This window comes from Empidonax traillii, unplaced genomic scaffold (assembly GCF_003031625.1).
Source record: "Empidonax traillii isolate 1590-97213 ecotype Southwest subspecies unplaced genomic scaffold, ASM303162v1 scaffold410:size520991, whole genome shotgun sequence".
Lineage (NCBI taxonomy): Eukaryota > Metazoa > Chordata > Aves > Passeriformes > Tyrannidae > Empidonax > Empidonax traillii.
Genome location: NW_020955603.1, coordinates 258119 through 283285, shown reverse-complemented (window position 1 = coordinate 283285; position 25167 = coordinate 258119). Strand labels below are relative to the sequence as shown.

Here is a 25167-nt window from a genome sequence, read left to right as displayed (position 1 = left end):
TCAAAATATTGTTAGTTACTATTATTCTTCCTTGATTATCCTAATGTTTCAGGTGTTCTACGTTGATTAGACATTCTTCTTTATTTCGGAGAAATGGTGTAGAATGTATTCGTTTCCAGCATATTATCTTGATTGTCTGATTAAAAAAAAAAAGGGGAAGAAATATACATGTGTTCAAACTGGTGAATTTGGACGTGTCTTTGCTATTGGATTGGATCATGCCCTGTTCCATTGTAGGGTTTAACTGCTGTCATCCTTGCTGTACACTGGATTGCTCCTGGAATCCCTCTTGTAATGGAATGACTGTAATAGTGTCTTCCCTAGACAGAGGACACAGAGTCTAGGAGAAGGTTCTTCATCACTTCTGAAACCACTCCAGAGGCAACAAGAATGAGACAACACCAGATAGCTTTTCCTTTTCCAACACTGTTTAAGCAGTCCCTAATTTATCACAGAACCTGGGCATCATGCTGTAATAGCCTTGATGTGAGCGTTTGTATGGCTGCCCACATGATTCTGAACACTTCACGTTTTCAAACTCTGATATTTAATTTGCTTTATGTTTAGTTCAAAGTAGTTATAGAGAAAAATGAGACACAGAGAAGGGCCATGCAAGACTCTCAGGAGACTGAGCCCTTTATGACAAAGTCTTCTACTGTGGGAAGGAGGTAGAGCTTGACTGTAAAGCTCAGAGGTTCTGATACAGTCCTGAGAAAGGGTTCTCAAAGAGTTTAAAAAAACAAACCAACCAAACAAACCCAACATCAGAAACAAAACCCCCTAACTTAACAGCTGCCCTCCCCCAGATCCAAAGCAAAGCCAACAGCCAATTCTGCGTTAAGGTTCCTGCTGAGAACTAGCATGAAATAAAACATTGTGGGAGAGTGGTTAAGTATGAAGGCTGTGGGAGGACTACTGAGCTGGAGGTCACCCCAGCTCTTCCGTGGCATGCAGGTGACTTGCTGCTCAGAGAGGTTTGTCTCATTCCAGTTATGCAAACAAGCTGCTCCAGCTCATTAGTGAGGTGAACAGGTACATTGCAATGGAGTAAATCTGAAAGACATTATGGACAAGAGCCATTGTGCATGTGTTCCAGCTTCTATCCACTGATTTTTAATCGATCTGTTTTAAAGTTTCAGTCAGATTTAATATAAATTTGTACGTGTGTACAGGAAAATAGCTGTTTGGATGCAACTCCTTGGAGTGCCTGCCTGGGTTAGTCATACTTCCCTGGGCTGGTTTTGGTTTTGTAATCATGGTAGCAGATAAAATATTAAAACCAGAATCGAAAGAAGTGCTTGTTGCTGGCACAGGATTTTGGTGATCTTTAATGTCTGTTAGCAAATTTTTTGGAAGAGAAATGAAGGTGCTTATTTGGAGGGCAATCAGATGAATGGGCATCTGTAGACTTCAGTTACTCACACTGAGATGGTTCCAAAACCAAGAAAAATCTTACACTATGGTTGAATTAATAGAGAGAGGAGGTTTTTATTCTAAAAGAAGAGGGAATGGCTGGAGGGATGTGTTTGAAGTGGAAAGTCTGTGCAAGAACATTTTTCTAAGCTTTATTATTGACCTAAAGTACGTACAGTGTTTTTGAAACTAGATGTTTTTAATCTGTCAAGTTGAAATTGCTTTAAAAATGTCTTTTTCAAGTGTGTGGGATGCTCTGGTTTCCTCAGTTTCGTACCACTTTTATGCAACAATGGGGATTTAACACAGATGCTGTTCATCACGATCATATCTGAGTTCCTGTCAAATGGTGCTGTTGACACCTGTGAATGTCTGCTGAATTCAAAGTAGCTGCTAGCACCTCCCTGTCTTTAGGGATCTTAATGGGGCTATGCCACATTTTCATTCTTTCCCCTCAGGCATCAGGGATTTCTTACAATCGGTGTTGTTGATCATGTATTAGTTTGGAATCAGTGTTGTAGATCAAATCATGTGATGAAATGACTTCCACAAGCAGGACTTGGTCAGAAAGGAAGTCTCTGGATTGGCATGGCCTGTGGAAACTTTCCGTCATGGGATCCTTTAACCAAGAATACCTTTTCCTATAGCTGAAGAATCCTGTCTGAAGTAGTAGCACTCCTAAGGGTTTCATAAAAGGTGATTTGTTCTTCATTGCAGTTGTGACATGATTTATTACTGATGGGTTGATTTTAATTTAAGATTAGGGCCAAAGCCAGGAGTTGTAACCACGTATTGACTGGGAGCTAGTGGGGAGAGGTAAGCACAAACTTGTTCAGGCTGCAGCAAACATCCATTTAAAAGGACACATTTAACATCAGAAAAGTAATTTACAGTCATCTAGAAATGATGAATGTAGGAACTGCTCTGGCCATTCCTCATCCTGAAAGCAGTGTTTTGGCAAGAAGATTTGAAAACAAGCTTTGGAGAATGACGTCAATAAATGATGTCATTCTAGCTTGATTATGACTCAGTTGTGAACCACATGCCCTTGCTTCAGTTGATCAAATGAGAATTGGGTACTTTCAGTAGAAGGCTGAGTCTGCATTTCACCAGTCTTTTCCCAAGGCATTTAAACAATATCATATCACTTTCGCTTTTTAAGCTGAAATCTGGTTTCCTCAGCTCTACTGTGAGTGGAACCTGTGATTTTTTAGTTATATTATCTTTGATCTTTATACTATTCCTACTTCCTAGAGGTGTTCTTATTTAATTTTTTTTTTTTTTTAAATAGTGATTCCTTATTTCCTAACACCTTCTTAGCTGGGACCACTGTGATATCCCTACCTCTTTATTTTGTTTTTCTGAGCTTAGCAGCTTTGGTCACTTCATGTGTGGGATGTGTGTTCAGTATCTTTCACTAACTCTGCTTGAGAGCCAACTTTTCTGTATGTCGCTTTCAGAGTTATTTTTTTTTCTGATGGAGTGATTGATTATAGGTGAATGCAATATTAGCACATGAACTCATTGTTTTTTATAATAATTTAATTGTACTTTGCCTTTCCTATGCCTTTACTAATAATTCTTAATATACTTTGGCTGCTGCTACTCCTTGTGCTTAGATTTAAAAATATCCTTTCCTTGCCAGTGTTGTTTTGATTGATAAAAGCTGCAGAGATGTTTTTCATTTCTTCCTCTTTTGAATTACTTTTCTGTTGTTGACACTGAATTCAGTTTGGCATCTTATCATTTGGTTACTCCTATCTGAAGATTAATTTTTTTATCTATTCCTGCCAGCATTTCAGTTTTTATCCAGAATAATTTTTATTCTCTATTGACTTGGTCACCTCACAGTTTTTAGGATCACCTTTAAATAAAATGAGCGTCTTGCTGTCTGGGAAACCTCTCTGGTAGCCTCCCTCTATTTCACAACTGCCTCTTGATTTCTGTGCTGTACTTTCATGTTTCTAATGAACTCTTAACCCACAAAGGGACCTTTCTTAAACAACCAATGGAAAACTGAGAATTAATGATAAGGCTGCCAGACAGGTGTTAGGTTTATTTTACCACATTGTTACATATGTGTTTCCCTGAAAAATCTATGATAGAATTTCTTAGGATAGATGTGTGTACTTGTTAGATTTCTCCTCTCTTCTCTTTTTTAAAATAACAGTTCCTTAAGTAACTGTATACAGAAAGGAAGAATAAGGCACATGCATCTACATACCTAATTTTGTCTGTGTTAAGCACTAATAGTTGTGTATTAGGATCTGTATGATGTATTTGCCATAGTAGTGTGTTTGCGAATGAGAAGGCAGTACTGTATCCTTTAAAAAGGTTAGACTTGAACATAAATGTAGACATAAAGGGGAAAAAAAATATAGTGTGCTTAATCCAATGAGTGTTATCCTCTTTCTTGCCTGTTTTTGTGTGACTGATGAAATCTTTGTGCCACCTCTGGGTAGAGAGCCATCTTATTTCATTTATTGCATTTGGTTACTATAGCAGCAAAAATACCAGGTGGAGAGAAAAGAGGAAACCCAAACAACCCCAAAATAAATATCTGCCATGTTTACATGTATGGAATTACTAGGACAGTTATTTTTTTATTTAGCTGATTAGGAGATTTATTAGTATTAAAACCAGATTGGCACGATGTTATTGCATCAGGTTTGATCCGGCAAAATAAACTTTTTAAGTTGCTGGTGTGAATGTGGATCTTCCAAGTCGACTGATCTTTATGATCCATTAGAGCAAAGGAATGTGTTCTCTCATGAGTATTGCATTTTCAGTGTGGGCTACTGGTGTAGTTGGTTTTTTATTGTTGTTGTTCGGTGTTGGTTTTAATAACCCGAATATTGGCTATATAATTCTTTGAGCTGGTAAATATGATTTCTGTAGACATACTAGCAGGGCATAAGTAGCACAGGGAGTTGCTTGAGAGGAGCTACTATATAGAGTGTTATTTTTCAAGTAGTTTAAAAAAAATTTATACTGTACTGGGGCTCCAGATGTACCTACTGCAATTCTGTGTGTGTATGCACACACCTAGGGAAGGCACTAAGAAAATCAACCTGAAAATAGTCACAAAACATCACTACAAAGGCAGAATGAGGTATCTTGGAGAACAGATATTATCAGACATCTTTGGTAATAGTGATATTACCAGATGCTTCTGAGTGCACCATTAGTGCTGTAGTCACTTATTTTTAAAGTTGAATCTGTAAATACTGTTAGGACAGCATTAACTCCATTAACATGCCAGGATGTTTCATGTAATTCTTCATATTCTACTTATTTTTATTTGATTTAAAAACAGATAATTAGCTATTAAGAGACTTGAATACCTAAGTTTTGTTATGTTCTGATTTCATGCAACAAATCTATTGTATCCTTGAAATATATATAAATACTGAAATTAATTTTCAATATTGTTTGGTGTTTTCTGTTACATGTCAGATACAGAGAGTCTGGATCACCAATGTTTGCTGACAAAGACTTTTTTTTAAGGAGAATACTAATGTATTTTCTCTTTCAATGGACTGAATGTCTCTTTTGCTGGCTATTTGAATTCTTCCATGGCAACAACCTCACATTTTTAAACAGCATTTTTCTTCTTGTGAATTTGAAGTTCATAATTAATTTGGTAATACTAGAAAAGGAGAGCTTGATTTATTGGCAGTGATCACTTCCAGTAGCAAATGGAAGAGAAATCACCATATGATCACATAATAAATGCTTAGAAATTACACATTTGTCATTGCATTATGATTTTCTTATAGTGATGGTCTTGTTAAACATATAAAGCTTATCTTCCTCTATAGTTCTTCTATTTTCCTTTTTTCTTACTTTTTTTTTTTTGAAAAGTGAAGTATGTTTAATCAGCTGTGAAACAGTATCTTGGGGAATAGTGAAAATCAGTTCAATCAGAGTTGAATTTTTAAATTAAAACCATTCCTCTGGGATTTTTCATCTTTTTTTTTTTTTAATTAAATTTTTATTGGAAAAATTAACTCCAATTTGTCAAAACTTAAGTTTCATTTTTCATTTTTCTCTTTCTTGAGAAAGTTAGCTCTCTGACATAGCTACTCTATAAGAAGGAAGGAGCGTAATCCAATCACATTATCTAAAGTCTGGAAAGGCAACAGATTTTCTGAACATGTATGTTATGTGCTCTTTCCACCTCCTCCCTTCTTCCCTCCTTGACCCAGTAAGTACCTGGATAATAAGATATGACTGTCCTACAGTGTAACACTCAGTAGTTTGTGGTGGGGACATTGTAGAGAATCTAAAGCTCAATGAAAGAAGGGAAAATTCTTGTCTTCTGAAGCCAAACGTTTTCCTTCAGTGTGTTTTGGTTTCATGCTTTTTAGGTGATTTGGTGTCAGGGAAAGCACATTTTACCATGGCTCATTTCTAGTGGCTTTCTTTATGGTATAAAAATCTAATATTTTCCATTTTGAGGAAGCAATGCAGATGATTCTCACATCCTTGTTAGTGTTCCTTCCTCACTGAAGTACTTACTCTTGATTTAGTTGTCTTGAGCACGGAAATGGAACCGTTTTGGTAAGTAGATACTAGCAGAAGGCAAGTAAGATGCAGGCACATTGTGCATCTGCATTTTCTACCTGTTTTGAAAGTTTATAAAGCGAGAAGGGAGCAAGACAGAAACGGCTTAGTCAGGCAGTGTCATATATGGGTAGTGTCTCAATCTTTTAACTGTATATTCCAAATGTTAATTAAATGTTGAAGTAGGATACCTGGTCCATAAGAGGTTAGGCAAACTGACTCAAATGATATGATGAAGCTCTGGTGCTTTAAAGGATGGCCAGGAATTTTAGGTACTTGCTGTAATTTGTTCTCATATCTTGGACCTGAGCTTACGTGTCAAGTCTAGCAAGAAGGAACTTAAGCCAAACAAGCAAGGTATAAAGAAAATGGGACTAAGATGGTGTTATTTGCTTGCAAGCTGAATGGAAACTGTGGTAACAAATGGAAAAATATGCTTTCCCTGACACCAAATCACCTATAAAAGCCTTTGGACTGGTAATTGTTGAGATTGTAACTGAGGAAGAGCAGCGATGGCAAACACCTTGACTTAGATAAACCTTGTGTTGAGCTGCTATAATCACAAACTCTTCTTTTCTGTTCTCATGAGTGATAACTGCTCAGAGTTATTCTGTTTTCTGTTGTTTCAGAACTGGATTGAATTCCAGTAGTAGCAACAGCTGTGTTTGGTGTGGCCCATATGTCATATTTTTGGTTTTTTTTTTAATAACTGGCTTTGGTGACTTACTGAGATGGAGAAAGGAAAATCATGGGTTGTTTATTGTTTATTTTGTTTTCTGATGTGACTATATTGTTACTTGTTCCTAAAATACAATTTGTTAAATTATGTCATTAATGATTTTTGAAAATGCCACCTATGGTTTTAATTCACAAGTTGGTGTCAAGCTTGGCTGCTGAGGCTTCTCTTGACAACTTGCATGAGGGATTCAACAAGATTTTGTCCCTCCATTTATCCTCTTATTTCTTCATCTGGGCAGCTGTACTGAATTCTTACTTGTTGAACAGGTTCTCCTGGTAGGATTGACCTCACCTATGCTTTATATGGGTATCTGAACTAGTTATCAGGATTTCTGGAATCTTAGTATGACTCAGAAGTTACATATTTCTAACAATATCTGCCATGAATTGCATCATTGCACTAAAAAAGGTGGTTTAATAATTCATGTTATGGTATGAATCATATTTTGGGCAGATTCAAAGATCTAACATCAAGTTAGTGGAAGATCTAATGGTGATCTGGTCTCACTTTGATTTTAAATAAGAAGCCTGTTATTGCAAAGTGCTGATTCCTGTCTTTCCCTCACCAATATTTGCTCTTTCCCATGTTTGCAGCCAAGTCTCTAAAATTGGGCACAGTTTAATTTCTCTGCATTAGCCTTATCTTCTCTGAGTGCTCTTTGTTATACCTTGATTCTCTTTTGGCAGTTTTTTCCTCCTGATGCATAGACAAATACCAGTCATCAGATGTCACTGGCAGCATCTGCTTGAGAAAGACCTGAAGTGAAAATAACAGGAGTGGTGCAAATGCAGATTCATGGGAAATATTTGACTAGGCCTGTCATTCATTTGCACACTGTGAATCTTAAATGTGAAAAGACAAAGCTGACTGTTTGAAACAATGTGCTTTAGATTATCTGGTTTTGTTTATTTTCTAGACAGAATTCATCTATGTCCAAGCAACAAATAAACCAAAGACCTTCAAGCATGGTCAGTGAAACGTCCACTGCAGTAACTACATCTGCTGTTGATACAAAACCTGGCTCCAAGGTAAAGGAAAAAGCTATTGTTTCAGCTTGTTGACTAGAACGTTGCTCACTTTAAATCCAATACTCTTTTAATGCTGGTTTTAATATGGCCATGAGCTTAGCCTAGAAGTCTAGAGGGACCTCAAAGAAAGAAGTGGTGTCTTCTACCCAAGCAAAAATCTTTGTGCAGCACTGCATACAGCTGTAACAGCAGTGTTACAGCACTTTTAGGAGCACTGTATACCTGGATGATATTGTTGAATATAATTTGAAAAATAGTGATTATTGTGACATGGGAAGTTTGAGAGTCTTCTTATGAATGGAAGTAAGTGTATGTAATACTAGTATTTCAGCAAGTTTTTTGATAGTCCAGTATATATGGCAAGAAGTGCTACGGACTACCAGGAATTATAATTTTTTAATATATATATATATATATAAATTTTCCATGAGACCTTACTGCTGTTCCTCCTCTTAATAACAACTTAAATCCTCTCTCCCGTCACTGCAACACAAAAGCAGTGAAGGCAACTAAGTTTACACTCATAATGTTTAATAGAAGAAAATGTTTAATAGCATTCTTTGTCATTGACAAAGGGCCTGTGTTTATTATTGCACAAAAAAGGGCTGTACTTGAAGTGTCACCAGCTATTTTAATCCTTTTTAGACCTTACAGTAAATTACAGTACAGTGAGAATGGTAGTGGGTGGATAAAAAAAAACAAACAAAAAACAATGCTGGAAGAATTAACAGAGATAAGACAGATTTCTTAACTTTGCCTGCAGTTCTTAAACTTCTCCATTTTTTATAAATGAAGAAGTGAGCAGCCTCTTATATAATTGAGTTAAAGAAAGGACTTTGCTGAACTGGTTGTAAAATTGAACACATGAAATATTTTTCTGATGTTTTGATATGCTTGGGTGAATATTGGAGAAGATGCAAAGAATTTCATGAAAAGCTAAAAACCAATTTTTTAAAAATATATTTTTTTAAATCCAGAGTGTTTAAGTTACTGCACCAACAGAAAAGACTGTTGTGTTTCAAATCTCAAGAATAAATTTATCTTTAAAGTGCTGGATGAAGTTATCACTGAAAATAGTAAGCTTGGTAGGTTACCTGAATGACTTGATACATTTCTTTTTGATGTTCTAACATACGAACTTAGCAAAGTATGTTAGCATCTGTGTTTACTTATTTTTATTTTCCTCCTTACTCTGACTTTTTTTTTTGAGCCTTAGAGGCATTAAAAGCAGAAGGTTCATTTTTTCACTCCTTTAAAAGCAGCAGACTTACTGGAGACCTGATACTCTGCTTTGAGCAGGGGAATTCTCCAGTGACACAGTTGGCTGTAAGGTACCCAGGATTGCACTTGTGCCAGAAAGTGTGCATCCTCTGTCACCTGCTGCTGCTGTTTCCCTTTGTCACATGCTTGCACTGATCTAATCAGGGATCAAAAATGGTGTCTGAGTACAACTTAGAGGACCATTCACATGCTAAAGGCTAATTCAGTGGGGATGTCAGAATTGCTCAGCTAAAGGTGAGGGTAATGCTTTCTTCATCACAGCTTGGAGAATATCCAGAATCTCCTCCCAAAACTTCAGTTTCTCTGGTTTTGGTCTCTGTTCTGTTTGCAGTCCAGTATAAATGTGGCCACACATGCTCCTGACAGGCTCCCAAGTATGGCATTTTTTTAATACGTGGCAGGTTTAGATTTAGAATAGAGCTTTTGCAGAGGGCTTGTCTGTACTTTGCTTCTCCACCAAGGTTGTTTTAATGAGATCCATCCTGCTGCTGGCCCTTAATAAATACTGGGTTAATTAAGACAGAGAACCAACATGTTTCTTCTGTATGCTTTGTTTCATCATTGCTTGTGTTTCCAGGCTTGAAATCACTTCTCTCGTTCTGTAGCCGGAAGGTCTGTTGAATTCCTTCACAGCCTAAGACAAAAATTAATTCAAGGGAACTAACAATGTGAACAAAAGCTATAAAATGAAGAACCTGTGTCCTCTGTTTGAAGTTGACTTTTGGCAGGTTGAGAGTAGATTTTAAGGTCCTTTTATGCAAGTGGTTTTTTCCATGAATTCCATAATCTCTCTCTCTCAAAGAGTGAGTTCCCAGTTGCAGACATGAGGTACAGTGATGAAGGCAGAGACATGTTCATGGTAAAGATCTCTAGCTAGCCATGGGTGATCACCGTCTTTTATGAAATGCTGTCATTTGTCCTACGAATGCCATCCCAGAATGGTGTATGCATAATGTTGGAATCCTGGCTAAATTCAAACTGTTTTTTTTTTTATACAGAGCTATGCACCTTGATATAATACCAAATCAGAAAGTGCAGGAACAGGTACATGGCTTTCCACTTGGTTCTTCTGTGGAAAGTTGGCAGTTAAGAGTTGCCACATTTGGGGTGGAAGGGGGGAAGGTGAGCTGCCAAATGTACAGCAGATCTGTCATTTTCAGTTCAAGATCAAAGGCAAACTTCTGGCTTTTTTGTTGCAGTGCTCAGGTCTGAACTTGATGCTTTGAAAAAAGAATTTCACAATTTCTTTCCAGCAGTGTCAGTTGTACAGCGTACAACAAGGGCAGCATGTTGAAAAGAAGAAAAAGAAAAAAACCAAAATGAAGCTCTTACTTACCAAAATGTCATTATGTTTCATTGATGTGCATATAAATATATCATTGCCTTTGTTTGGTAAGACAGCTGAGATGGGCAGTTTTGCAGAAATGCACATAGATTCTTGTGCACCATTTTGATGGAGGGACTGTCTGAGTAAGTCATCTGAAGACTTCAGGCCAATGCAATCTACAGACCAATGCTTTTTGACATTTGAGGGGTACTGGGTTGAGGGAATGAAAAGCAAAATGGCATGTTGATAAACTGCAATCGTTCTGTGTCCCAAAGATCTACTTGGTCATGGCCAATTCAAGTACCATATTAAAAGCCATTTCTGTTGATTAAAAATTAAGGATATGGAGGAATAAAGAGCCTGGTACATTGGGAATTTAGTCTGTTAAAGCATCTGATGGTTTGAATGGAAGTTTGTAAATGTTAGTGTGCGACACAGGACTTGGGGCAAGTTAAGAACATGAAGAAGATTAGTGTAATGTGTTTATTACTACCTACATTTTGAGAGTGTGTTTTGGATGGATTTTGCATAAGAGAAGTAATTGTTGATGACACTGATAGTTGCTGGTATTTTTCCAAGATAAACTGGTGAGAAATACAATACGTAAAGAATGAGCCTAGTGGTTGGGAGGAACAGGCAGTGGTGACAGGTATGTGCTGGTGCCAGCTTTGTTGGACTGTCTGGAGCTGGAGTGTAGAACACAATGTTTAATTCATAGCCACTGTATATGAATGCTCAAAATGAAGAGCAGGATTTTCTGGGAGTTTCGTTTTTTCCTATCTGAAAAATAAGGATCTTCTATCATTTTCTTAGAGATACTGCAAGAATTCATAAGTTCATTTTTTGAATGAAAGAGTTTGACTTAGTCAGGTGGTCTTTTTTTACCTTTTTTAAAAATTTCCTCCAGACTGAAATATCTATGTTCTCTTATGTGTATATATTTGCATATTTTGACCAAGATGCAGTCTTTGTTTTTACTATTTAGAAAATCTCTTCCAAATAAAAGTGTGTCCAGATTTGTTTTGACTGTCCAGTTTAAAAAAAAAAAATCACATTTTGTAATTAAGTTAGCTACTTTTCTCATCTAGAGGCTCTGCTGTAAGGAAGAAGATGGGGTGGTGCTGGTGCTGAAAAGGGATTTGAAAACTTTGGCTCTTTGATTTTTTTTTTTTTTCCTCCGCAAAAACTTAAGTGCCATTCACAAAGTCAGCATAACAAATGTACTGAAGCCAAAAGTGACTCCTGTGTCTTCAGTGACACAAACAGCTGTGCTGACCTGCATTTTTCAACACATGACAATGATATCAGAATAATTTAAGTTAGGAAAAGACTACTGCAATACAGACAAGTAGTTTAAAATACATAACCTTTTCTTTTAGTCTAGTCAGTGGAAGCAAGGTGTGACATGCAGTTTCTGTTACGCTTTGTTTTAGTCCAGAGCAGAATGAGATGATTAATACTGAAGATGATATGAGAATTTTAATTACATAAAGCACCATAAAATTATAATTTTGTTACCATTATGGGTATTGTATTGATACAGAATACACAGCCTTGGGAAAACCTTTCCTCCTCCAATGCAATAGAAATTGTTTGGTCTTTTAACCAAGTCCAAGGATGACTGTTATTTTATGTTATGGTCTGCATGTTTTTTAAATTAAGTAAGATCAGGGACTACCAATGTGCTTGCTCGCTGACAAGGGATCTGATGAAAAATATCAAATTTAAATGCTGCTGTAAGGCTAGGTCAGCTGTACTTTAAGTGTTCCTCAGTTCATCCAGCCTTCCAGGGATAACTATGAGAGAAAAATTTGGAAACTAACTTCTGTGCATTTTGTAAATTGACTTCTGTTCAGGTGCACAGTGTAAATTTTTCACATTCAGAGCTTTAAACAATTTGGGCCTCATTATTTTTATCACCCTTGTAGTTGTTGCATCTTAACTTTTGACAACAGTTTTTTAAAACTCCACTGAAATGTTTACTTCTCATTTTTCTTAAAAATCCCCCATATATGGCTTGGACATGGTATGATCATCCAGAACTTGGCTGTCCTCGTGATACACCCTTGTGTGTTTGTTTAAAGTGATATTTGGACACAGGTTTGCAAGTTATCTTTTGAAATATTTTCAGTAGCAAACACAAAATGCCTAACATCTTATTTCTTCCTTCCTTTTGCTGTTTGTAGGTCTGTGAGTGAGTACCCAGAAATATTTTTGTGGTCTTAGTCAACACGCTGTGTTTGCCCAAAGCTGGTGCAGCCTGTTAGTTGAGTGCCTTAGCACAGACATGGCAGAGAAACAGGCTGGGAGATCTTGGCATAACCATCCTTACCTGACTTTTAATGTGAGATGGTTCTTGGCAGCTGGGTATCAGGGGCACCTGCTTGGAAACCAGTTGCTTTTTACTCCCTGGCCTTTTGGGTTTGTGTTAGCCCTAGAGAACTGTCTGCTCAGGTGATCACCTGTGCTACCCTAGGGCACAGCTGAGTCTTGGTCAGGCTCTCACCAAGGTATCTGGTGAGGTGTCACTCCCAGGGAAAAGCCCATTCTTGGCATTCTTCCTGTCACCTGAATGGTTCACTGAAATGACCATGATGTGCAGCTCACCTGACTCCTCAGCAGAGCTGGAAGCAGCATGCTGCTTCCTGGGGAGCACACTTGGGGGAAAGTACCTAGGAAAATCTGCCCTTTGACAGCTCCTTACAAGTTTTAACGTCTGTGTCACTGTTTTATATGCTATAGTACCAAAGAAGTAATTTTTTTTTATTACTGTTTATAACTGTTATCTTAACTCTTCATAAGGACAGGAAATACAGTGCAGGCTGGTAAAGCTTGGCCTCAAAATTAACAGAATCCATTTAAAGTTATCATATATTGCTGGGATAATTTGTTATTTATATATGTTGTCTTCTAGTCCAAATGTAGCTTGACTGGCAGGAGCAGTATGAGATGTTTTTCTGATGTTATCCCTTGTGCATGACAAATGTACTTGTTTCCAGAGCTGCTGTTTGTCTGCAGCTCACAGAGCATCTGTACCCTGATGAGCTGAGATAAGAGGTTAAAAAGGGAGACATTGTAGGAAGGAATTTGGACAGTTCTTTTCTTGGAGAGGTCAGGCACAACTGCAAGGGTGGTTTGTGCATCTCAGATTCCTAAAGCCATTGGAGGAGCAAACTGTGCTGAGGTTGGAAAAGAACAGGCATAGTATTCATCCAGAGATTCTTGCTTTTTCACAGATGGATGGACTTTCTGTGTTTGTTTTTGAAATAGTTTTGCCCATGTGAGTCAAAACTGAGGTTTCAGTAACACAAATCATTACCCAATTCTTGTGATTTCCATTTACTGCTGTCTAGGCCTCTTCCCGAGCGTCACTCTGTCTTCTCTTTTTGTTTGCAGAGTCAAAGTCCAAGCATTTTATTAAGCTATCAATGTTTTTTTGAATTTAAATAAGAAAGAAAAATAAAACCAACCAAAAAAACTTAACACAAAAAACCCAAACAAAGAAGAGCAAGAGTAGGATTCATCTGCACAAAGTCCTGTGCATGTAAGAGACTTGTACCACGTTGGCACCCAACTACCAGAGACAGATTTGTGTCTTCCCATGCACACTAAAACTTCCATAGCTCTGCCTTTCTGATTTGACACATCAGTGCTGCTGCTGTTCAGCTGGGAGTTGGCAGACCATCCTGGCACTAATATGTTGATGAAAGTGGAAGATTGACTTTGCCGTGTTGTAAATATCATTACCTGTTTACTTGCCCTTGAAAATGCTATGAATACTTTGTTAGTGTTTAATGAAGTATGAGTTATTGCAGTGAGGTTATTTGCAGTATGAAATGAATCTCAGTGCAGTTTAAAAACCACTGGTACATTATACTTCTTTACAGGTTGTGAAGGCTGGAAGCAAAGTTCATAGCTTTGGAAAGAGGGAACAAGCTATCAGGAGGAATCCCAATGTTCCTGTTATAGTAAGAGGCTGGCTACACAAACAGGTATGAATGTGATCACCAGTTTCTGTTCATATACTTCAGTGCAATCATCAGGTAAAAGCAAGTGCCTTCCAAGTAACTGAAAAAGCAGAAGCTCAAGTGTTGGTGACACAGGGCAGTGTTGGATATTCCCACAGACTTCTGTAATGAGGAATTTATGCTCAGCAAGTGTGAAACCCAGAGTTTACATACAGATCTGATTCAGAAGTAGAAATAATGATAAATGGACATCACCATCCTGGTTAAATGTTGAGGATGTAACATTGTTGTCTAAATCTAGTTATTTTCCCTGTTTAATCCTGGTGGCTTCTTGCCGTGATGATCTTGGTCTCCCTCAGAACACACTTAACACAACCTTGGCTGTGAAGGCCTTATTCCATTTGCTTGCTTATGTCATTCTGCCCTGACCAAGGCTTAATTCCAGCCCACATACCTTTTGTTCTCCAAAAGCAGGAGGGAGAAAATTATGGGAAACAGGGGACCTTTCACTAGACATTGCTGTCACCAAGAACAGTATCCAGCAAAGGTTGAATTATAGAATTTCATCAGTGAACAGAATTCTGCACATGCTACATCTTGAACTCTTAAGCCAGACGCAAGTACATCCCGGAGTGCAATAAATAAATAAAGCTGTTTGTTGTATGAGAATACTTCCCTGCTTCTAATTTGGCAGTCAGCGTCCACCAGATTATCACCAGAGATCCAGTAGGAAAGTTTAGGGATGAGTGGGAGAAGGCTGAAATCTGAGGCTTACAGTTCTGATTCTACATGTAGAGGGAAGTGAAATTGCTGGCAGCCATTCACTTCCTCCTGTTTGGAGAGCTGTAACTCTGCTGTGTTCTGGTCTCAGCTCTGTTGACGTCCTACCCAAGTCCATTAGTTTTCAGGACAGAATCAGAACTCGGACAACAGTGTGTGTTGGCAATATTGTAGCATAAAAATGGGAAGGGAAGAAAATCCTTGCATACTTAATTTGAAAGGAGGAGGGAAATAGCTGGAGCAATGTTGTATATCCTGTTTCCTTCTGTCCCCCTACCTCCGCTTGTGAATCCATAAAGCCTGAAGATGCTTTCTATGCTGCTGGTCTTATCAAAGCTACCTGAGCTGAATAAGCTGTACTTCCTCAGGTTACAGTCTGGCAATTTTACAAGCTTCTAAAATTAATTTCAATGCAAATATTACTCATTTTGACAAGGTTATATATATATATATGGATAGAGATAGATATATATAGATCTCCACAGGCATATTATAATATACTTCATTAAAATTTGCACATTATACACCCTGTTTTATTTCCTAAGGAATATTTTATTAAATTAGGTTTTAGGCAGGAGTAACATAAGGAGATTGACTGTAGAATTATAGGATATCATTGCCTGAAATCCAATGTCATACTTCACCGCTGTTTGGTGATTTTTGTCTTGGTCTACAGGCAGGTTTTTTCGGAGTTTTTGACATCCAGAAGCATATTTTCTTTCTTCATTGCAGATAAATCTGCGTAGATAAAATATGCATTGGTTGTGTATAAGGTTAATCTGAATGCTGTTTGGGATGCAAGTTTAATTACTTAATGAAAATTAGCAGTTGGAATATTCTGCCCTCATTATTTTATAGCTGGATGTTTTGCCTCTTATCTTCTTAGTACATAATGTTTTGCTAAAATATAAACCACTTGTTTTGCAATTATTAATCATATTTAGGTAAACTTCTGGTAAACTACTCACTGGATCAGCATTGTATGATAAGCTGTTAAATTCCATTAAATGAGAAGTGTATTGCATTTCTTGCATTTCAGGATAGCTCTGGAATGCGATTATGGAAAAGACGATGGTTTGTGCTTGCTGATTATTGTTTGTTTTACTACAAAGGTGAGTACATACTAGCTGTTTTGAGTTAGTCTGTAACAGTTCACCTGTACAAATCACACTAAATTAATGAACTAATTGAACTGTTCAGCTACAGTTAGGTGTTCTGAGAAGATGGATAGTGAAACAACTGTTTGTCCAACTGTTTCTAATGCGCAGCAAATTTTGGGCTAGAGCAGGGGAAGCAGGAAATGCTGTATGATATTTTGTCATATAACTTATCTTTGATATGTGCCAAGCTTTACAGTGCAGAACACTTGAGTGCAATAAGTTAGATTTATCCCATCTCTGGTCTGTGTTGTGTTACCTACCTGCTTGCACTTGAAGAACTTGCTATGGCCAGATCAGGGTACTCATTCAACTTTAATCCGAGGGACAATGTAAGAGTGTGAACTTCTGAATCCAGTAATGTACCAAAAAAAGGTTAGATGTGATCTTAGGCCAAATTAGGAATAATGGTATTACATAAGGCTATTTTCAAGTTTTGAATGTTGCGTTTGAAGATTGAAAGGATTACAGAACATGAAACTTGGAATTCATATTCCCAGGCACTGCATTTCTGCTGATGATCACTTAGAGCCAACAGTAATAGAGATTTCCTAATTATAGCAATTAGTCTAGATGAACAATGCTAAATGGAAGGTCCATCATGTCATGCAGCCTGTCACAGTTCATTTGGCACAATAACCTTTATTCTTGAAGTGTATTCTTCTGACTGAACCTAAAAAACCAACATCCACCCAGTCACCCTCCAAGAAAAGAAAAAACCTCAGTAAAAAACCAATCTGATTTAAAAAAAAAAATCAATCTTGTTTCTTTAAAAATAGAACATTTTTCTCTGTGTATGATTGGTATTGAGTCATAAGTGAGTTTGGGTCAGAAGGAACTTCAGAAGTGTCTTGTCCTACTGCCTGGTGAAAGCAGGGTCAGGAAAGGAGTCAGCCCAGGTTGCTCAGGGCTTAATCTAGTCAGATGTTGAAAGCCTTTAAGGATGGAGAAGGCACAGCCTTCCTGGTTGGCCTTTTCCCTGGCTGCTCTGTCCTCATGGGGAAAATTATGTTCCTTATATCCAGTCTGAACCGCTCTTCTTTCTACTGAACGCCTGTTGTCTGTGTGTCCATAAAGGAGAACGGGTTGTTAGCCCACTGAATAGTGCAGGGAATTAAATTCTGGTTTTTTTATTCAACAGACAGCAGAGAAGAATCTGTTCTGGGGAGCATACCATTGCCTAGTTATGTTATATCTCCAGTTGGACCTGAAGATCGTATAAATCGCAAATTTTCTTTTAAGGTACAGTTTATGCAAGCCTTATCAGCCAATCGTAGTTTATTTGCATTAGGAATTCTGCTTTTGTAAACAGAAACAACATCTGTTTTCCTCTTCTGTTTGTTATTATTTTGTAAAAGTAGATTGGTTTATTGGCTGCCTGTTCGAATGTGACATAGCACTTTTTTGTTGCTTATGAATTGACATTCATGTCTGTTACTTTGTGTCTTTAGAGCTTAATGAAGTGTCTCTGAGTAAAGATCCTGTTTCTAAAATCTGAAATTAGTATCCATAAGTTGTTCCAGTACTGTCTACAAATTGAAAGAAAGATTTTCTTATTTATAGAGTACTTGATCTCATAAAGGACTGATGTCTGTTTGGTTTTTTATAAATAAAAGAAATAACTCAGTTGTCACAGTTAGAAAATTACAATACTGTAGCTTTTGGTGTTTATTTTCCTGATTTCAATAAGAAAAAGAGTAACCAATTTTTCTCTCCTTTTTTTGGGAGGAAGCTACAGCGATTTTAAGTGACATGGACTTTTTAAAGAAAAAAGTACTCTTATTTGATATAGTTAGAAGTTGGAGCAGAACTGGTTTTTCCGTCAATCAAATGAGCTACATACTTTAAGAAATAATTTACAAATCAGGTTTTGATCAGGCATACTTTAGGAGATCTAGAAGGAAACTGTTTACATGTTTTCTGTGCTGAAATTATTAAGAATGTCTGCTCAGACTAGATTTTCTCTTGCATTTTGATTTTTTGGGTGTTTTTTAAATGGAGGCTGCCTCTTACTACTTTCAGTTCTATGGTTTGAAATTTATTAAACAAATATTAACTTGGGAAATGGGTTTAAAAAGACTCAGTGCACTTTGTGGAAATATTTATTGTACTTTTTCAAATGCATTGAATATGAGATAGCAGGATAAGCAACAAAGGAACCTTTGTTTGAGAAAAACATTCCATTCCAGTATTTACTGAGTCTGATTCATAAAGCCTTCCTCTTCTAGAGCCATTTCCTAGCAAGAAGTGTATACTGAAAGAGAAGAACTCAATATGCTCTTCTAGGCTTCCCTGCTTTTTATTTTAGTGAAACAGTGTTTACACACACGCTCTTCAGTCACCACTGACCAAGTTGTGGCTCTCCTTCCCCGTGGAGCAGAATCCATGGTGTGATCATGGTTAAACATTTTCAAAAGCAAATGCAGACTTCCCCTGTTCCTTTTAATGTATCATACCTGTATGAGCTCTACCAGCTCTTTAATCTGAGTCTTTTTCTGAAAATGAGTATGAACCAGTAACCTGAGACTTTCAACACAGGCTCATTACTAAAAGATAGAAATAGGGTGTTGATAGCAAAAGAAAGTTTATGCTAGGAATCTCTATAAAAAACCCTCAACATTTCATGTATTAGTTTATCGGGCCAGTTTTAACTCTGCTTTAGGTGTTTGATGATTGACTGCAGGCTTGATGCTGGGGTTTTATTTAATTTAGAACCAGCTCCTAGGGCAGTAGGAGGATTTTGTAAGATTCCTGTTTGTATGGACCCTGTCCAACACTGACGTTCAGTGCTCACAGAGTCGGCTGTGGCCACACAGCAGCGGGAGCACGACTGTCCTGGCATTCCATCACTCACCAGCCATTACCTTTATCTAATCTCCTCAGAACACTTCGATATCCAGAGCGTAGACGGACATTCTGTCTCGCAATGTAGTGCAGCCAGGAATAGAACACACAAGCAGATTAAGCCCAAAATAAAGATAAGACTTTTTTGCATTTAAGACCTGAATGAGTGGGAGAATGTGCCATGTCACTTTTTACACTTGTCCTGTCTTTTATTCAGATTATTGTAAATCTTCTGTTACAGTGGAAGTATTGGCTCCCATTTTAAGTGGCTGTTTTAAGTGACAATGAGTTTTGAAGCAAGAGAAACAGTAAAATTGCACCAAAAAAAAATCAACATTTTTGTTTGCAAAACTAGAGGAAGAAAATTTTCATAGCAAATACATGGGTGCTTTTGGCACATCATTTTGTTAGGAGGTTTGTAAAATACATACTCAGTAGGGCATGTATGTTAAACCCTGCTAACTTAAAATGTGCACTGCAGGAGTTCTCAAAATCCTTTTCCATTCATCACCTCCTGAGGCCCAGCTTTAAGCTTTTGTGTCTCTTTGGGTGTTTAACAATCATAGGCCTGCAGAACTGAGTACAGGCTTTTCAAACGCAATCAAACCCCTACTTTGAAGTGTAGCAGTATGTGTGTTAAATTGTTTTGTTTAGAAATTCTGCTTTTAAGTCTCTGTCTTCACAATTTTTTCACGTTATTTATTTGGCCCAAGCCAAGTGCTGTGACTAGCTGTAAGCTACTGTCACTAAGCTATGTGACAACTTAGAACTCAGGATTCTTACTGCATATTTAGTTCATCTTTAGTGTCCTAAAGATATTTAATTAATCTAATTGCTGTATTTTAAAGTACAGTAATTTTTTTGTTGATACAAATGTAGGTGAGCACAAATCCAGCATTTAGATTTATAATGTGAAAAGGCTTAAAGAACATTATTATTTACCTGGAAATACTCCTTGTGATTAACAGAGAATTGACTGTATGTTTTAGTAATAGATCAGTTTTAAACATGAATAGTATTAGTTGATGAAAGTTCATGGCATCACAGTCTCTTTAGAAACCTTGTCCTCAATCATGAAAATTATTTTTAATTGGTCTTATATGTGTTAAAATATGAGAGAATACTGAAAGTAAACATATTTATATGAGTCTGACAGTAATAAAAACTGAGAAATTTGGAAGGGCTACCAAAGTTTGCTGTAAAGAAAACAAGAAAGCTTCATGCAAAGACAGTGTTATGCAAGTGTATCTTTGTATTTAGGTGCATATCTTGGTACCAAATAAAGCCAGTGAAGAATGCTCTGGTGTTTCTGTAAGAGGTAGCGTTGGAGACACAAATTACAACTTTTTATTTTGATACTACTTTTAAAATTTTTTCAGAGGTTCACCTTTTCAGCGTGAGGGCATTCAGAGCCTCGGAAGCCAGGCCAAATCATTACTTCCAGAGGAGGCTACTGCAGCTTGGGTTTAAAAAAACATCTCTTTATTACAGACGCTCTAGGTCTTCGTAATGGAAGTATTTATTCATTGCTTAGATCTGATGGGACCAGGGCAAACTTCCTATCTGTTTCTTTGATCTCAGTGATTTTCCTAAAAAAACCCAAGAAATTTGACACAGTTTGTTCCCTTATGTTCTCTGAATCTGTGTTGCTTCCTTAGGCTCATATTGCTTATAGAACTTCTCCTGGTCTGGGGAGTCAGGTGAAGAAATGCCGAGGGCTTTGAGAGGTGCTATTTTAAAATTTGGAAGAGGGGAGGGCTCAAGTTTCTACAAGTCCTTAAAAATCTCAATATTATTTGAGGGTGAAGATGAGGTAGATTGTAGTGTGCTGTTGTTGAGTTCATAGTGATGGGTCAGAGTATTATTTCAATTTTTCCTTATAAGTGGTTCATAAATATCAAACTTCAGGAGAAGGGAGAATTTCCTGTACATTATAGCTTATTGAGAGAACTAATTTTGAAAGTTTACAGTTATTAGAAAACTATTCCCTTCCTCATCCGTTTGTCCTATGAGTGGTGGCTTATACTCCTCTAGGAATTTTGAACAAGTGGAGGTGAACATAACTGCTGTAGGCGTTAGTTACTTTTAGTATAGTCTTTTATTAAGTATTGTCTTGGAAACATGAATCTTTTACTGATTTTAACTTGTTTAACTTTTTGTCCTTGTCTTGTCCTGTTGATATGCTCTTGGGGTTTACTGTCCATTTCTCCTACTGTGCACTATGGGAGAGAGACTGCTTTTCTTCTCAGTGTATCTCCATTAAGGCATCTGAATGCATGAATAGGTACCAATATTATTTTTTCCCCGTTGTGTGTATGGCGTACATGTGCGCATGTGCTGTGTTTTAGGCTTTTTAGTATGCTGTAGTCATCCTAATGGCTTTGGCTTTAAAAAAAACCAACCAAACAAAAAAAAAACGTGCTAGCTTCTGTCTGCTAGCAGTTGCAGCTACAGGCCATTGGCACAAATTGTGCTTTCTTGCGTATAAGGCATGCTACTAATAAATAACCAAAATAAATTTGAATTTTCCTTTAACCAGTGTTTTATATTACAAACTTCAGAATGTTGTCTTTGTTGATTATTGCACACCATCTCTGTTATCCCTTCTGAGGATGTGAATGTTTATGGCTGTGATAGTTCCAGTCTCTAGAGAGAATGGTGCAACACAGTTTGCATTTTTATACTGTTTTCACCCAGAGCCTCTTAGGCAGTGCTTTCAGCTGTGTTCAGCAAGCACAGCTGAAAGACAACCTAAAATGCAGGTGGGTTATGTTGATTGGGATGTGCTACACAGTCACTGCTGATAGTTACCCAAGCTTCTTTTTCTTTTAAGCAAGTGTATAACCAGTGAATGATTGGGTCCTACTGCACCATCTGCAGTGGGGCATATGTAGTCTGGTTTTCTGCAGGTAAATTCACTTCTGAATTTTAACACATTCTACGGACTCAATGTGATCTCTGAAGGAGCAATGTAGTCCTAAAGTCTTGCATTAAAAACACTGTTTTCCTTTATATCTGAAGTTACTAGTTTTTGTCTCTTTGTACACTGGATGCTAAACATAAATTGAATTAATACTTCTAAATCATATTTGCTTTGAGTATTTAAGTGCACTCAAAATGGCAGAAAAAAAAGATAAATACTACCCTCAGTAATAACAAAGAAAACCCAAAGAACTCAACCAGGCAAACATGAACAAAATATTTTGATTCCTAAATATGTGATTGGTCAGAGCTACTGTTTAATATATGGAGGTCCTGTTTTTCTGAGTTGGGGTAGGTAGCTGATGGTGGAAGGGAAGGAGAAATCACCTTGTATTCCCTTATTGGCCAACACTACTGGAAAGCAGAGGGTCTTTCAAGCAAGAGAGGATCTTGGACTTCTTTATGCAACCTTTTCTTCCTCTTCCTTCTCCTGCTCCTTCTTTTTGTAGCTGACTGTTCTGCTTACCTCCAGTTTTCAAAGCAAACTCAGGCTTCCTTGCTTGGGGCCCAGAAGGGAAAGGCCATAGAAAAGGAGGACATTTTTCCACAGAATTTGAAAGCACATATTTTGCTCTTTGGAGTTGTTGATACAAATCTCTAAGATTATGGTAGTTTTGGAAATTCAGGGTAAACAACTGAAATTATAATGTTTAGAGAGGGCTGCACTGGATTTTATCAAATCTATTGTTATGTTTCTGAAGCCGTCTGTGATTGTAGAGTTGTTTTTTATTTAATTTGGAATAACAATGGGGAGAAGATTTCATCAATATAAAGAGACCAATTATTTAGGGAAGGTTTGCAAAATACCCTTAACCTCTAAAAGATGTGGCCAAATTAAAAAGTTGATATTTTTTTCTTTTCAAAAACCCCCTGTCTCAGCAGCGTTTCATGCTATTAGTTTTTCTGCATGATAGCAGATTTAGTTTTATAAAATGGAGTTTAAATGAACTAATTTCATGTTAATATCATAAAAGAGCTTTGAAGCAGAGTATACGGTCTTCAGGTTTTTTTGGAAAGCAAGGAGATGAATCTCTCCCTACTAATCTGAAGCACATTTGTAAAGTAACTTTGGGGATATATAGTAAGTGTTTCAGGACTGGTATGACTTAGTAATATCTATACTATCGCTAATACAAATGGAGATGAGATTTTATTAAATTCAACTAGCCTAGAGGTACAAAGACATTCCATGTTGAATACATTTGAATATTGAATATATTTAGAGAGGAATTGCGAAATACCTCTAGTTTGCAGTGAAATTTCGTGGAGTATTTTGGTGTTCAGAGATACTTGTCCATATATTATGTGCTGTGATAATTCCGTCAGGATTACTAACTTTATCAGTAAATCTTGTGATTTTGCAGCTAATACGCGTTCAAGTGCACGCTGTAACCAAAAGAGCTTAACAGGCATTATAATCAATTCTTAAATAAGCAGTTTAATTGCTTAAAATTTTGTCTGTGTTTTGTCTGAATAAATTGCTTTATTAAATGAGCTGGGAAAATTGACTTGCTTATGCATGTCTTATTGAGGATTTCTTAGATTTGTTTAGTATAGTATTTATTACAAATTAAATGTATCAATTAAAAGAAAATCAAAAGCTGAAATTTCCTACTATGAAAAACAGAAGCACTGTAATTTTAGGTTAATAGTTCTAGAAGGAGGCAGAGAAATTTCAGTAGAAATTGGGCTGCCATTTGAGTTCACTGCATTACAGCCCATTTCAGCAGTGTGATAATTTACCCAAAATTCAAGAAGCAGCCAAAGAATCTGAAAAGGGTTTTTTTTCAGTAAATTTTTTTTTTTTTGGTGGGGGAGTAGAAATGAAAGAACTGTTCTGATTTTTCTTTCTTTTTTTTTTTTTTTTTTTTTCTCTCCCCCAGGCTGTTCATACAGGTATGCGGGCATATATTTATAATAAGAATTCTGTTATTGGCTCTCAGGCAGAGCATTCAGGGATGCGGACATACTACTTCAGTGCCGATACCCAGGAGGACATGAATAGCTGGATCCGGGCTATGAACCAAGCTGCCCTTATGCAAACACGCTCGTCACTGAAGAGGCAAGTTCCATACACTAAGTGTTGGCTTTTTAAATTAAATATATGTTATATAAACCATGCTGGAAATCACGGTGATTTCCGAGAGTGTTATTTGGAAATGTGTGCGTGAAACTCATTCCCTTTTTAAAGAAATAATTATTTTTCATTCACATTCTGTTGCAAATCATTTGCACTGATATTAAGTAGGAAAATCTGGTGTTCGGTAGTTGTGTGTACATCAGATTGTGTGCTCACATTTAGTGACGTGGATTAATTTCTGTATATATATATATAATATTTTAGAGAATTGCAGTTAAAAAGTTACAGTTTCTGTGAGCAAATTCCTACACCTGTGAGAGCCAATTGGTGTCCTTTGGAGAGATAAGTACAAGAGGAGGGACAGAAGTCTAATGACTTGTTTCAAATGAGCATTTAGAACTAGGATTAAAGTGCTATTAAGGGGAGAAAGAATGTTAAAGATGGGTAAATCATAAGTGCAGAGAGTTAATGGATATTAACTAATTTATGCAGTTATGAACTGATTATGAACAAATTCAGCTGTACCAAAATGTGTTTCGAGATTTTTCCTTTTCTTAAAATTCATGTAACCTTCTTGATGCTTTGACTTTCCCTACAACTGCATGGGAAAGAAGACTCTGAACAGTGAGACAACCCTGCTTTTAACCAGTGGGGCTGTGAGGATTAAAATGTCATGTGCATTTTCTCAGAGTATCTCGCACTACTGCTTTCTTTTGGCCAGTCAAATAAAGCAAAGGATCAACAACTCTTCCAGAGCTTTGCATCCTATATTAACACTTTATGGATTTCATTTAAATTTCAAGTAAGACATAACGTGGTACCTGGATTTTTCTTTATCTTCTTTACAAGGACAGGAATAATTAAAAGAAACATTGGGGAGGTCTGGCGCATTGGAAATATTGATCCAGTGTTCTTCCTCCCAAGTAGACTATTCATTTCTGAGTAGACTGAAATGAAAACAATTGTGTTACTCAGAATTTGCCTTCCATAAAGAAGCTGAAC

The 25167-nt window shown here is 37.0% G+C and overlaps 1 protein-coding gene across 14 annotated transcripts in view; it reads left to right on the top strand.

Annotated features, from left to right (window-relative positions):
- The window catches only part of PLEKHA7 (pleckstrin homology domain containing A7), a 155568-nt gene that overhangs the window by 90164 nt on the left and 40237 nt on the right, over positions 1-25167 (top strand). For 13 of the 14 annotated variants that reach the window (XM_027893896.1, XM_027893906.1, XM_027893895.1 and 10 more), the window contains 5 exons: positions 7635-7746; positions 14242-14346; positions 16142-16214; positions 17401-17501; positions 23969-24147. In XM_027893896.1, the coding sequence (XP_027749697.1) occupies positions 7635-7746; positions 14242-14346; positions 16142-16214; positions 17401-17501; positions 23969-24147 (570 nt within the window). The remainder of the gene's footprint in view (positions 1-7634; positions 7747-14241; positions 14347-16141; positions 16215-17400; positions 17502-23968; positions 24148-25167) is intronic. The other variant, XM_027893898.1, reaches the window with a different exon arrangement.